Source organism: Phaseolus vulgaris, chromosome 5 (genome assembly GCF_051622355.1).
Source record: "Phaseolus vulgaris cultivar YP4 chromosome 5, ASM5162235v1, whole genome shotgun sequence".
NCBI classification, from domain to species: domain Eukaryota; kingdom Viridiplantae; phylum Streptophyta; class Magnoliopsida; order Fabales; family Fabaceae; genus Phaseolus; species Phaseolus vulgaris.
In genome coordinates this window covers 17375329-17390762 of record NC_143502.1, presented here as the reverse complement: position 1 = coordinate 17390762, position 15434 = coordinate 17375329, and the positions used below count along the sequence as shown (strand labels likewise).

Below are 15434 nucleotides of genomic sequence, written 5' to 3'. Positions count from 1 at the left end.
GATAAAGTCAATGATTATCACACATTTCAATAATTTTAAATGAAATGTTTTTTATCAGAAAAAAAAAAAGAATTAAATTACCCTTATATAAATGGTAAGGTTGCTAACAAATCTACCAACCAACCCAACAACCAAAATAGTACATTGTTGTGGACTACTACACAACTGTGCTTGCCAATATAACAAAGACACCTCAGTAAACCTCCAATAATGCTAATCAACAGAATACATCGTATTGAAGCTAAAATAGAAGGGTCATTATAACTACTTCCCTGCTCTTACTAAGAAACTGTCCTACATTGTCTCTTGCGTCCCTTCCATTGCATTCAAATTTAGGCCACCCCAACCACCTCCACAATCTATTTAAACATTCATGACTGCAAAGGGGTTCAACTGCAACCTACATAGCAACAAAACTACTTCCAAGATTGTGACATCATCATAGAACCATACATAGGCAGAAATGCCATTAAGAACACACTGTGGTATTAAAAGCTGTAGATGCTTGTAGAAGTTTGACTGGTACAAGTAGGTGCACACACTAAAACATGACAACTCACAAAACTAGTTGTTCAGGCCAAGAACTCCCTTCTGCAGCTTAACAAAGGTTAGCACAGGAGAGATATGTGCATATGGAACTTGTTCTACCTCTCCTAATGTTTGGGTATACTACATTAAACTACTCCAACTACATAAGGTAGAGATCTGCATAGATAGAACAAACCCAATTTACTTTGGGGGAACATTAGCCTTGCCTAGGTATAAAAACTCATCCCAGTAAGAGGGTGCAGAACTATCATATAGACTTTAAGCAAATCATTGGACATTGTATCCAATTAGGGTAGGAAAATGTGACTCTAGGATTCCTTTGTTTCAGTCATTCCCACAGAGTTGTGTCATGCAAAAAATTTCTTTAATATCAACCTTGCACTTCCTAAAGATTATATTATTTCCAAGTTCCAAATCATCCAAACTATGGCTAACCACATATCTTTCCACAAAATTTTTTGTTTTGCATTTAATTTAGCTAAATGGAAGTTTAGGAAATGTTGCTTTTGGTTGGTGTGGTGAACACAAAGAACTACAACCTATTTTTCTCACATTTGCCAAACATTACTGGATTTTTTACACCCTACAATGAGATGTGTTACACTTTCACACAAGATATTAGATAATTCAACCCTCTACGTAGCAGTTGTGCCTTTTAGCAAGCGCCAAACAACATGTTGTGCCTTAGGGGACACATTAATACACGAGAACATAAAATAGCATACTTCCCTTTGTTGGACATTAAATGTCTCACATACATTTATATGTTGAATTTACTATATATGCCCCCTTACCATCTACCTTCCATGTCTAAGAACCCTCCATACTCTTTACAATTTTTTGACCCCCTTAAATTTGCATTAACAATGCTTGTGTTTCCCAAACAAATATCCTACACCTCCAGCCTAAGCACCACTCCCAAGTCTAGTCAACTCATCCCCTTGTTTCAGCTATTAAATTATCTTTGTCTTCTGAGATAGAATATAGTCTAAGGAAGCAATTTTTCAGAGAGACCTGATTTACCCAAGCGTCCTCCTACAACTTAGCCTTAATACCTTTCTCAACTTTCCATTTTACATGGCTATTGATCCAGTTCCCTTGTTGGCCTTTCCCACAAAGCTTCCTCAAATCTTTCCATCACACAAACTCCGTCCTCATTCGTTCTAGTTCATCTAGGCTCATCCATGACCCGTACTTAGATTGTTGTACTTCTTTCCACAAACCTTGATTTTCTACCCCAAGTCTCCATTTCCACTTAGCCAGTAAAGTTGAGTTAAACCTCCCAATCTGCTTTATTTCTAAGCTTCCTGGTCCTTGTCCTTACATAATTCCTCCCATTTAATCCAGGTTATTTTCTTTCCCTCATTACCCCAACACCACAAAAATCTCATTTGTATTATGTTAATTATGTTACTACAAACAGACTTAGGGATCTTAGACACAGATAGGTAAAACAGAGGGATAACAAACAAAACTAATTTTATAAGACAAACGATACCAGCAAAAGATAAAATTCAACCCTTCCACTTTGTAAGCTTATTTTTTATTTTAGTAACAAACTCATTCCAAAAACATTGCCTTTTTAGCATTCCACCCACAATCATGCCTAGATATTGAAATGGGATAGCCATATGCTTATAGTTTAAAATTGTAGAAAAGGTTGAAAGCTCGTCGTTTCCAATCCCAATGGCACGTATATTACTTTTATGAAAGTTAACCCTTAGTTCAGATGGCAGTTCAAACTCTCTTAAAATACTCTTGATAGTAACAGTGTGTAAGACCTGATAAAGAAACAACGTATCATCTGCAAACTGTAATAACTCAACCTCAACTTTTTTTTCTCCACTATTATTCCTTGAAACAGATTGCTCGTCGTAGCTTTTCTAACTAACCCATGTACAACAATAAAGAACAAAAAAGAGGTCAGTGGTCTCCTTGTCTCAACCCTCTACCTGACTTAATTTCTTTTGTAAGTCTGACAGTTACAAGAATAGATACAGAAGCAGGTTCCAGCCATGCTGTAAAAGGAACAATCACGATGACATCATATCAAAACTGATGAACAACTTTCATAGTTTTTATACATTTAACTATTTCATTAGATACCAAAATTAACCATATTTACAAACATAGTTAATTACATATACCCGAATGGACACAGAAAAATTCTCAGAATTTTCGCCCTGAAACACGTGGATTTTTCGTGTAAGAAAATTAAATTATAATATTGTGAAAATTTAAATATATGCCCTACTTAGTGTATCCAGGTAACATGAATTTTTTTTACTACGTATAAGAGGTCTCTGATATTTATTTTTCTTTATTTAACAGAGCTAAAAGGTTTAGAATTAAGAACAAGTATATTCACTTTAAGACAAATAAAAGTAGCTACAAACAATTTTGATGAGGTGAATAAGATTGGAGAAGGAGGATTTGGTCCTGTGTACAAGGTATTTTGTCTATAATTTTGCATATTGATGTTTTAAAATTATTTTACTACATTCAAAACATATAACATCATCCTTGGAAATGTAGGGATGTCTATCAGATGGGACATTAATAGCAGTAAAGCTACTCTCTTCTAATTCAAGACAAGGGAATCGTGAGTTCTTAAATGAAATAGGAATGATTTCTGCTTTGCAACATCCTTATCTTGTTAAACTCTATGGATGTTGTGTAGAAGGAGATCAACTATTGTTGATATATGAATATATGGAAAATAATAGCCTTGCTCGAGCTTTATTTGGTAAATCTACTTATTATATCATGAACTTTTGATTATTATCACTTATTTGATATATTAACTTACGAATATGACTATATATGTTACTTTTTTCCGTTTTATATCATTTTCACAAATGAAGGCCCTGAAGAATTCCAAATAAAATTGGATTGGCCAACAAGGTACAAGATTTGTGTTGGTATTGCTAGAGGTTTGGCATACCTTCATGAAGAATCACGATTGAAGGTTGTTCATAGAGACATCAAGGCCACTAATGTGTTGCTTGATAAAGACCTCAACCCAAAAATATCTGACTTTGGTTTGGCAAAGCTTGATGAAGAGGAAAACACTCATATTAGCACCCGAATAGCTGGGACATAGTAAGTTCGTATTTTTTTTGTGTAAGTTTCATAGAGAAATATTTTTCATGTATATGATTGTACTCTTAAGAAACAAAAAAATAAAAAGGATTTATTGAGGCTGTGTAGCTAATTAACTTTTTAATTTTCATTATAGAGTGGATATATGGCTCCAGAATATGCCATGCATGGTTATTTAAGTGATAAAGCAGATGTCTATAACTTTGGAATTGTTGTGTTGGAAATTGTAAATGGAAAGAACAATATCATTCACCGACAAAAAGAAGAATCATTCTCAATTCTTGATTGGGTGAGTACTCTCAAAATCTGATCATGCCAATTTTTTATGAGAATATGAACTAGCTGTTGGTAATGTTATTTGATTTCTACCACTAGGCTTTAAGAGTAACATGTTGTACATTAGTCACATATAGATATGTAGAACTTAGAATTTATTTGGAAGGAATTGTCTTTATACTAATTGCTTTGCTGGCACAACTATTGAAACAAAAAGGTGATCTAATGGAGCTAGTGGATAGAAGATTGGGTTCAAAGTTCAATAAAGAAGAGGCATTGGTGATGATAAAAGTGGGTCTGTTGTGCACTCAGGTGACTACAACACTTAGGCCAACAATGTCAGCAGTAGTAAGCATGCTAGAAGGAAGAAGTGTTGTTGAGGAAGTGGTTACAGAGACAAGTGAGGTATTGGATGAGAAGAGGATGGAGGCAATGAGACAATATTATCATTTGCTAAGTATGCAAGTGCCATGGACTGCTTCATCTACATCCGCATCAGATCTTTATCCAACACACCTTGATTCATCTTATTTGGACAAGAGAAATTAGCTCTTGAGAGAAATTAGCTCTTGAGAGAAATTACAATATTTTCTCATCATTATTGCAGTTGTGATTCCGTTATCTAATGTGTTTTCACTTTAACCCTGAAACAATGTTAATCTTTGGCTACAAACCACTCGGTCAGTGGTGCTTGTAATACCCAACAACTTGATATTAAGGAAGTTGGGTCCTGTGATCATGAGTTTATTGTTTTTATTGTGAAGAAGTCATTTTGTAAAATAATTTTATTATTTTATTGAAGTAGTGTTTTTAATTTCGTAACTATTAATTGACTGTGCATATAAAATTAATGATTTTTTTAATTTATTTTTAAATTAAAGTTGTGCATAAAACACTCTGCTTTTTATTTGTAATTCTTTCGTTGTTTAATTGTTTTAAATCGATGTAAGTTTTCTTTTAATAAATTATGAAAGTTGTGTATAAAAAGTGCAACTTTTTTTTGTATTTTTAAAATTTTTATGTTATTTTGTTATGGTTTATGAAGAATGAATTTTCCATAATTTTTTTTGAATGTTTTATTTGTTTTATTACGTTATTAGTGAGTGGGTTACTTTTCTTTGGTTGTATTAAATAGGTTAGAAGAAATTATGGTAGGTGGATAAAGTGAAAGGTAAAGTTAAAGAAGATTGAATGACTCATTATAATTAGGTACATTAAGTCATTTCATGGACTAGCTCACCACATTCACTCGAGATGACATATGCCATGTTAATATTTTTTGTGTTATTTTATTACGGTTTTAAAAAGAATGATTTTTTTTTTATAAATATTTATTTGTTTTATTACGTTATTAATATTTATATTACTAAAGAAGACTCTTGAATGTAACAGAATTTTAATAAAGTGAGAAAACAAATATTACAAAAAAAACTTATTATTATTTATATGAATAATTTCTTGAGTATGAAGTTTGTTCAAAGAATAATAACATTTATTTGATTTATATTGAAGTGACTAATCCATTTTGTTATGGATGTGATTGTTATTGGTCTTTTTATCTCTTATCACATGTGAGACTAATAACACTACAAGAAAAAACATGAAATAAAAACCAATTTTAGAGATAAAAAATAATTAGTTGTTATAGTAACTAGATTAGAGATCATTTTAAAAACTAAAAAAAAAATTGGTTTCTAAATTAGTTTCTATGATTGCTAAATTAGATTATAAATTTGGAAGAAAAACTTTGGTTGCTAATTAGATACCAATTTAGAAATCATTAAACAATAATAGAAACTAATTTAGAAACCATTTTTTTTATTCTGTAAAATGGTCTCTAATTTAATTACTATAACAACTAATTATTTTTTGTCTCTAAAATTGGTTTCTATTTTATAATTTTTTTTAGTGTAATTATCCTTTTGAACTAAATGAAATTAAACTTTATAACTCTCGTAAATTAAACTTTATAAGTTGTAAGTTGTACACAGAGCTACCAAATGTCATTAGTTTAAAATGACAAAAACAACAAACTATACATAATGACAAGGCAACTGAAGAGAATTAAATTCTTCACAATTGGTTGTGGACTAAGTTGACGAGTGATTAACTTTTGAACATCTCAAATTCATAATTTTCTTAATTATACTTTTGGGCATGGACACATAGTTCATTTTTCTAAATAAATAAGTGATATCTTCAACATAAGTGATAATATGCTCGTAATAATGTAACATCCAAAAGGAGATTTCTTAACATCTTTTTAAACTTAGTTTTAAAGTGTCTTTACTGAAGAAAAAAATATACTCAGCCAATTCATCTTCTCTCAACGAAATTATGCAGAAGAGGATTTTGAAACTTTTCCAATATATTTTTGCTCAATCATTTATAGGTTTGCTGAGTCATATTTCAATCTGCTAAGCGCAAGCCAAATGCACTCAGTGTAATTCATTGGCTCAACCATTTTCAACTTAGCCATTTTTAGCCCAACACCAAAAATTGTCTTTAAAGTTAATCAACTCAGTACACGGGGATGCGCTTAGTGAATTTTTTATTTATATAACATTATAGGTTATATTTTTTATCCATTGTCGCAACCCTGGTTAGGACAGAGGACGGTGAACTAAAAATAGAAACAAAACAAGAATGGACACCAAAGTTTATTTTGAAAAAGTATGGAAAAATGGAAAAGATGGTTTGGAAATCACATTTGGGGTTCAAAAGTTGTTACTTGTAGGGAATGTATTAGAATCTGATCCTGTCGGTTGACTCAGCGCAAGAGCGTTGCCTCGTCACGATCTTCCTCACCAGCTTGACACCACGTGCCCTTCAAGTTCGCTCCACATATAGCCTCTCTGAGAACCTGAAAAACACACAGTGGCGCCTCTGCGCCGGTGGCGCTCCGACGCTCAAGTCAGATCACATAATCACTAGAAAAACAATGTGTGTAAAAACAGCGTATAAAAAACTCTCCTTTGAATCTCACTCTGATTCTCTTTTATGCCTCCCTCTGTACCTATGCCTAACAGAATTCTGTTATGCCTCTCTGGCACGTGTCAGAACCCTGTTGTGCTTTTCTGTGGCAACGTACCTCCAGAATCAGTAAAACGGGAGTGTCTGCGCGTGTCTGCGATTTGTCTGTACCTTCAGCGGCACAGAGTGCACCTTTGTCTGGACCGCGTCCCTCTCAGATGATGACACGTGGAGGCATGCAATCAACCACACACGTGTCATTACTTGAAGGCTCTAGCGCTTCTCACTGCGTGTCTAAGTTATCCCCTGGCGGAGTAACTTAGCGCATTCCCTTCATCTGGGTAAATCGCATACTCTCAGGAGAACGCCAGGTGTGGCTGGTCTTAAGCACACTCACCAGGCATTGCTCTCTTGTGCGAACGATTCCCCTCTCGCGATGTCATGCACGTAACGGGTTGAGGGAGTCACCAATCACTGACCAGTTTACTAGCCCCCCCTCAGGCCACTCTCATGCACGATTCTCTGAGACATGTTCATGCGAGGTCCGTGCGTAACGCTCTTGCTGGGAGCCTCAGCCCCAGCTTAACTGCGTGTAACACGAGCCCCCGATGACCATGCATCCGATGACCGATCGGTGCTCTATTGCTTCTCGCGTTCTGCCCCCAGGTGTTCATCTGGGAACTGATCTATCGATGACCGCTTGGTTACTGGCCACCGATCACCGTTCTGGGTGATCTGTCCCCTGACCTCTTTGGATGATCTGCTCCCTGATCTCTCTGTCACCCGGTCCATGTGTCACCCTACGGGTGGTCCACGTGATTGTCTTTTGCTGACGTCATCAACCACCGATGACCGACCGGATCACAAGCCCCTCAGTCTCGAGTTGTGAACTCGTTCTCAGCGAAGAGACTAAGTGGTCGCGACCTTGGTCCACGTGGCAAGTGGGCCCATGTCACGTGCTACCTCACGTGCTGCCCTTTAACGTTACGACTACCTCCCTTAATCTCGCGACACGTGGGCGCATCAACGGTCAGCGTGGAGTGTCGCTAGCGCTTCCCTTCTTTTCAAATAGGCGCGCGCCTTTACTGTTTCTTCATCTTCTTCAATCAACCCCCAGAATCTCTGCGAATCCCCTCTTGCGTTTCCATCTTTCCTCCAGCTTTCTATCTTCAGGACCTTCGCGATCATTCAAAGGTATGGTTTTTCTTCTTTCTTGTTCCATTTAGGTTCTTTTCATCGATTGCATTCGTCCCTTTCATCATCATGCATCCATCTTCTCCGTTTTTCCTCTTCTCGACCCAGGCTAGGGTTTTCGCACTCTTCACTCTGCTCTCTGCTTCTCCCTCTTCCTCTTTCCACCTGGACCTTTCTCTCCTTTCCTTCCTCTGTTTTTCACCGAACTATTCATCATTCCCTCTCCTTCCATTCATTATGACTTTTCGCTTTTCCCCCACTGCAGCTATCTATCAATGGCTCGCTTGAAACAGACCACTCGAATCGTCGCCTCGTCTTCTGGTGCACAGCCTTCCGCAAGTGCTCCAGCTCCACCACCGCCCGTTGCAACCTCCTACCACGACAACGCCAGGGTCTATGACTGGGCTCCCCTGGCGTTGCTCGCTGAAACCTCTACCTTGCTGCCGCAAGGGCACCTAAAATCCCTCCTGAGCAGCGACCCGGATGAGCCCTCTTGCGCCATCGATCGGGAGAACGATTTCAACATCCGCGTCTGCATTCCCCCTCGAGGGATGCCCATCTGCGCGGACGATAGGGCCACCAATGGGGTGCCCTTCGTCTTCATCTACTCTGCCATCTTCAAAAGGTTGAAGCTACGCCTGCCCTTCACCTTTTTCGAGAAGGAGTTGATGATGGAGCTGAACGTCGCACCCTGCCAACTCCATCCAAATGCCTGGGCTTTCATCCGGGCATTTGAAATTCTCTGCAATTACTTCGGGCATAACGCCTCCGTGGACGTGTTCCTCTACTTCTTCGAGGCGAAGAACCCTGGGGACAGGTCCTGGGTTAGTCTGAACGGGGTTGCTGGACGGGTGCTCTTGGGCCTGTATCAGCAATCCTTCAAAGATTGGAAAGGTAGGTTCTACATGATATCTGCTACCCCACAAAGTCCAACATTGCTCGAGGGGTACCCCCTCTACTGGGTTCCTGTGGTTGAGTTCAAGAAACCCCGGGATCTCGAGGCCATGGCCCCCTACGAGCGCGAGTTGTGTGGGTTGTTCCTGGGGGCCAAGTACAACTTTGCACTCCTCATCAAACATGAGTTTGATGTGTTGGCTCTGAAAAAATACATAGGTAGCTCTTCTTCTTCCACCTCTTAGGATACTTGCACATTTTCATGCATGCTTGCATTCATTTTGACTTACTTGCATAACTAGGCCTTCTAACTCTTCTTTTTCCCTTCGATGTAGATATGATGTCAGGGAAGGATAGGAGGAAAGCTTTGCTGGAGCTTGCCAAACTCCGGGGGGCCAAAGGGACTGGCTCCTCTTCTTCCACCACCGATCCTATTGCAGCCCCTCCTCTCTCGGTCGCGCCAGCTGAAGGCCCCGAGCCAGAAAGGAAAAGAAGGAAGCTGGTGAAGGCCTTTCCTTCATCTGCTGCTGCTGCTGCTGCTCCTGCTCCCTCAACCGAAGAGGAGAGCTCTGGCTCTCCTCTCATACACCGCAAGAGGACACTTCCAGCGGTTGGGGGGGCTTCATCTCTTCAGCCTGGGGAGATTGAGGTAGTGGAGATAGAGGAAGGTTCACCCTCGCCCCTCTCTATTCAACCTGCCCCAGTGCCAACATGCTCTCTCTCCCCCAAACAACTGCCATCCCCAACTCCTTGATCGCCATCTCCTCCCCCAGCAGGCCAACCACTTGGTCAATCCACTCCACCTGCTGGGGGTGATTCTGCTCGCTCGGGGGATCTCCCGGGACCTCACGTGTCGCCACCACCACTGCCAACCTCCGCTGCTACCGCTGAAGGTGGTGGGACTAGCTCTCGACCAAGCGGCTCTGGAACAAGTAATGAGAACTTCAGCCGAGTCATTGCTCTGGTTCGACAGCTCATTCGCAGCCGGGAGCTTATCGAGTGGACCGGGGAGGAGGTGGACATGCACCTGGCGAAGCAGATTGTGCTTTCCTTGGAGTTTTCCACCCAGCACCACAAGCAAATAGCCCTGGAGAAGAAGGTAAAGGAGCTTGAGCATGACAAGGAGTCACTGCAAAGTGACTTCGAAGCTGCCCAAGGGTCCGTAGATCTGATGAGGGGCATGGTGGAAAAAGCCAGGGGGGAGTACCTAGCGCAGGTCCAGGAGACCATCAAGACTGAGATCTTGATGGGGCAAACCGTCAATTCTCTGGACTGCGAGGTGGTGCAACTGCGGGCCGAGACCTCCTCCCTACGCCAACTGAACTCACAACTAGTGGGGGAGCTCGAGTCCACCAGGGAAGCGGCCGCTGCAGGGGAGAAGAAACTTGAGGAGGTGGTAGGCAAACTGTCTGAAGCAAAGGGCCAATTGGAAGAAGCTACCTCTTCCCTTGCTGCCCTTACCACCGAGAAAAATGCTACGGAGGCCTCAAAGCAAAAATTAGAGGCTGAGAACGCCGATCTTATGAATGTGGGTGCTGACGCCCTTACTGACGGATTCGAGCTGGCGCTCGAGCAGATCCGATGCGTTCTCCCAGACTTGGACCTCTCGCAGTTCAGCATTTATCACGAAGTGGTAGATGGAAAACTCACCCCTCCTCCTTGAGCTCTTTCTCTCTTTTTTTCTTTGTAATTTCACACTTCTGCGTAATTTGTTGTACTTGAACTTGTATAAACTTTGTCGCTTAATATATACTAGTTTCAGTCGCATATCTCTTTCTCCGCATTTTCTCAAGCTTTGTCTTTCCCTTTGCTCACGACTAAATGTTAACCAGCTTAGGCCTAGCGCGATCTGCCTCCTTTGATCTTGGCCTCTACTTTGATCGCGACTGACAACTCCCTTAGCTTCGTCCTTAACAGCCCTTGTGCACTGCTTTGTATTGGATGACTGACAAGGCGTAGCCTGTCTGCTAGCTTGTTGCGTAGGAATTTGTTTGGAAAAGTTTCCTCCGACAAGGAAAGACTGATCAGTCATCGTTCTTCAAGCAACGTACCCACCCAACAACTCATCAGTCATCGTTCTTTTTACTTCACTTTGCTTGCCTATCGCTCTAGCGCTAAGTGCATAGAGGGCATCGATCGTCAGAGGTGATACCTTGTTTGGCGAAACTTGCTCAACTGCGTGAACTCAGCAATACTTGAACTTGACCCTCCATGCGCTGCTTTTAACTCGAGCAAGTTGTTTAACCTTAAAAAACTTGGCAAACTGTTAACTCAAAGTAAACTTGAGCAACCACCAATTCTTCGGCGATGACGTTCGACAAAATTTGTGAACTTAAGGCAACAAACCCTAACATAAAATCACTTACTAGGCAGCAGGTTTTTACTCAAACTAGTATTAAAATACAGTTTACCTGATCTGCCAAGTGAAATCCTCTCTACTTCTGTCATCGCCTGGAACTCTTCTGATCTGGTACTCGCCGCACAACCCTTTTACTGTCTCATCTTTCACGCCATAAGGTTCTGGCGATGTTACCTTTATTCTTTTCCTTGACCTGATCATCGTTCCCTCATCTGGGGATAGAGGCGCCTTTCGGATCCTTCTCTACCTCCCTGAGTTTCAAAACAATGATCTGGTCTTACTGGGTCAATCGTTGCTGTTTCACTTAAAGGGGGAAAGGCATTTTCCTTCCCTTCCCACCATTTAAGGTCACAAACAGCCCTGACCTTTCAGCTCATTTTGCCTGAACTCGCTCAACGGCGAGAAGGACTTTATCTGGCGCCTCTACTCTGCCTAGGGTTTACATCTCCTCTTCCCTGGATGCACTGAGGACTTTTAATCTTGCCTCTGTCTGCTGGTGCAGAGAGGTCTTTTCATCTGATCTCGCCTGCACTCGCTCAAAGTCGAGGAGGACTTTATCTGGTGCCTCTACTTTGCCAGGGGTTACTTCTCCTCTTCCCTGGACGCACTGAGGACTTTTAATCTTGCCTCTATCTGCTGGTGCAGAGAGGTCTTTTCATTTGATCTCGCCTGCACTCGCTCAAAGTCGAGGAGGACTTTATCTGGTGCCTCTACTTTGCCCAGGGGTTACATCTCCTCTTCCCTGGACGCATTGAGGACTTTTAATCTTGTTGGTGCCTCCGATCGCTGAGAGACGATGAGGACTTTAAAACCTTAACTGTGTCGCCGATCGCCGAAAAGCGACGGGGACTTTAAAACTTTTAACTGAAAGCATGCAATACGATTTTACTGTTGCCCTAGATCACATACGAGTAATAAGGCCTTTTTCCTAAAACTTTCGAAGCCATAAGCATGCAAACATAGAAGCTTTAAACTTTGGAAAACTCTTCTTTATTGGGTGGCCTCATTAAAAACCCTCCTCAGGGAAAAAAGAGTGCCCCCTTGAAATTGTTTTAACAGAAACTATTCGAATCTCATTCTATTCGTCTTTACTTACAAGGCTTTAACTGTAATACGACTTGAGATGTGTTGCGTTCCAAGTGCGGGGAATCGCCCCTCCTTCTAATGTCTCCAAGCGGTAGGCGCCGTTCCCGAGCGCCTCGGTTATTCTGAACGGTCCCGTCCACTTGGGCGACAGCTTGTTCTGCATCTCATACTGATGGGCCTTCCTCATCACCAGATCGCCGCTTCTAAACTGCCTTGACGTCACCTTAGAGTTGTACCTTCGCTCAACTCTTCTCTTTACCGCTTCGGCTTTCACTCTCGCCTCCTCCCTTACCTCATCCAGCAAATCCAGATTCATTCTTCTTTCTTCGTTCGAGTCTTCCGCCACGAAGTTCTGGAATCTCGGCGAGCTTTCCTGGATTTCGACTGGAATCATCGCATCACATCCATAAACCAAACTAAAGGGGGTCTCGTGGGTTCCTGACTGCTCAGTTGTATGGTATGCCCAAACTATGCGGGGTACCACTTCAGCCCACGATCCCTTAGCTTTCTCCAATCTTCTCTTTAAACCTCTCAACAACACCCGATTGGCAGACTCCACTTGGCCATTCGTCTGTGGGTGTTCGACAGATGCAAACACCTGTTGTATCCCCACCTCTTCGCACAACTTTTTCAAGAGGTGACTTGCAAACTGCGTCCCGTTGTCTGACACCAAGCGTTTAGGCACACCAAACCGGCACACTATGTTCTTCCATACAAAGCTCTCGATCTTGTGTGCGGTGATCTGGGCCACTGGCTCCGCTTCGATCCACTTGGTGAAGTATTCGATCGCCACCACCAAGTACTTCATCTGCCTGATCGCCAGTGGGAAGGGTCCCAGGATGTCAATTCCCCAAGTATGGAACGGCCAGGGGCTGTAAATCGACTTCAGCTCTTCTGGGGGTGCCTTGTGCTAATCAGCGTGCTGCTGGCATTGCTTGCAACGCTGGGCGTATCTCTTGCAATCTTCTCTCATCGTGGGCCAGTAATAGCCTGCACGGATAGTCCTTGTCGCCAGCGATCGACCTCCAATGTGGCTCCCGCAAATTCCCTCGTGGAGCTCAGCCATAATCCTCGTGCACTTCTCTCCGTGTATGCATACAAGAAGGGGGTGTGTGAATCCAAACCTGTACAGCTCGCCGTCAACAAGGGTGATGTGATTCCAATAGCCACATAGAGAATGATTCTTGACATTCTTAGGAATCACCTTGAGCTGGACATTATAGAGGCACTTTTCTTAGAGTTGGATCATTGTTCTAAGACAAGAACTCACCAAAAACTAGTACCAAATCCCAAACTCATTTGGATGAACCAAATATTGTCAAATTGAATCAACAAAGAGAATGAAAGCTGGAATAACCGAACAGAATTAAGCAAGTAAGCATATGAACCGAACAAAATAGAAATTAAAAACAAAAACATAACATAGGTGCTGAAAAATGGAAAAACCGAACCTAAACAACTCAAGAACACAAGGCAACATGAACAATTGAAAAAGAAGAAAGGAAGGAGAAGAGAGTGCTCATGAAGATGGAAGAATGTTGGATGATCTCACCACTAGAAGTGTGGAATGCTCCTAGATGAGAGTGATGCCGCCACTTGAGGACTCCAATGATCCATCAAGATAAGACTAGAGAAGAAGGCTCAAAGCTCTCCAAAGTTCACTCAAAATTTGAGTAGAGTTTTCTTAGATTAATTCCAATCTGAATTTTACAAAGGAAGCACCTCTATTTATAGCCTAAGGTGCTGAAAAAATAGGTGGGAAATTTCAAATAAACTCATTTGAAATTCCCACCAAAAACAAGTCACATGGGAGGTGTGACCTTTTTCTACTATGACACCTCCCAAAAACTACACCTACACCTATCTACTAATACACCCCCCCTCCTAAAGCTCCTAACTAAAGCCTAAAAGATGCTAAAACAAAAGAGGTTTCTAATGTTTCCCTCTAAGTACCTTCAACTAAAGAAATTACAAAAAGAGAAAATAAATGTCCTCTAGCTCCCAAAGCTTTGAACATGCTTCTTGTAATCCTTTGAGGTGGACTTTGACCTCCATGGGCGTCCTCCATTTGTGCCTCCACCTCTTCTTGATCTTGTTGATTGGCCTCCATGTCCTCTTGAGCTTGATCTCCATCAAAGGGTAAACTTGCTGGAGCTCTTCTTTATCTTCCTGGCCTCAATTGAGTCAACTGGAAGCACACCATCCGCTAAATAACGTTGGTAAGGCGTTATCCACGTGTCTGGCTCGTGGACAGCGCAAATCTGCATCGATCTTGCCCCTTCTTCTGCTGGGCGCGCTCTGACCCTCGGCGCCCTCAGAGTTTCCTGCGTTAGGGATCTATGACTTCTCGCCGGTCTTCCTATTGATCTGCAGACATGGAGAACTTGGTGGTCTGCCACGAATGCTCGAGGCGCTTTCAAAGTTTCTTGAATGATAGTCCTCTGCCTACCCCCCTTGCCCGAACTGGCGAGCTTGGCTAGCAAGTCAGCTCGGGCATTCTGTTCTCTTGGCACGTGCACCACTTCAAATGAAGCGAAAGATCTTCTCAGCTCCTGCACGTACTCCAAGTAGGCTGCCATCTGCGGGTCCTTGGCTTGGAACTCGCCAGTGACTTGTCCCGTGACCAACAGCGAGTCGCTCTTGGCCATCAGCACTCTCGCCCCCATTTCCTTAGCCAACAAGATTCCAGCGATCAAAGCCTCATACTCTGCCTGGTTGTTGCTTGCTTTGAAAGCGAACCTCAATGATTGCTCTATCAACACTCCGTTGGGCCCCTCCAAGATGACCCCAGCCCCGCTGCCCAGCTGGTTGGACGACCCATCAACAGAGAGTACCCAGCGAAAGTCACCCCCGACATTTTGTGCCACCTCGGAGGACAACTCGACCACGAAATCGGCGAAGACTTACCCTTTGATCGATCCCCGGGGTTCATACTTGATGTCGAACTCGGAAAGCTCGACCGCCCACTTCACCATCCTTCCAGCCACATCGGGCTTCTTCA

General features: G+C 42.1%; 1 protein-coding gene across 4 annotated transcripts in view; it reads left to right on the top strand.

Annotated features, from left to right (window-relative positions):
- Nucleotides 1–4666, top strand: part of LOC137835252 (putative leucine-rich repeat receptor-like serine/threonine-protein kinase At3g14840) — a 30824-nt gene extending 26158 nt beyond the window's left edge. Inside the window, exons 20-24 of one of the 4 annotated variants that reach the window (XM_068643668.2) lie at nt 2881–2999; nt 3085–3295; nt 3414–3651; nt 3790–3940; nt 4145–4666. In XM_068643668.2, coding sequence (XP_068499769.2) covers nt 2881–2999; nt 3085–3295; nt 3414–3651; nt 3790–3940; nt 4145–4153 — 728 coding nt within the window. In that variant the 3' untranslated portion in view covers nt 4154–4666. Of the gene's footprint in view, nt 1–2880; nt 3000–3084; nt 3296–3413; nt 3652–3787; nt 3941–4121 lie in introns of those variants that run through there. The other 3 variants (XM_068643671.2, XM_090302271.1, XM_068643670.2) reach the window with 3 other exon arrangements.
- Nucleotides 4667–15434: the final 10768 nt, after the last annotated feature.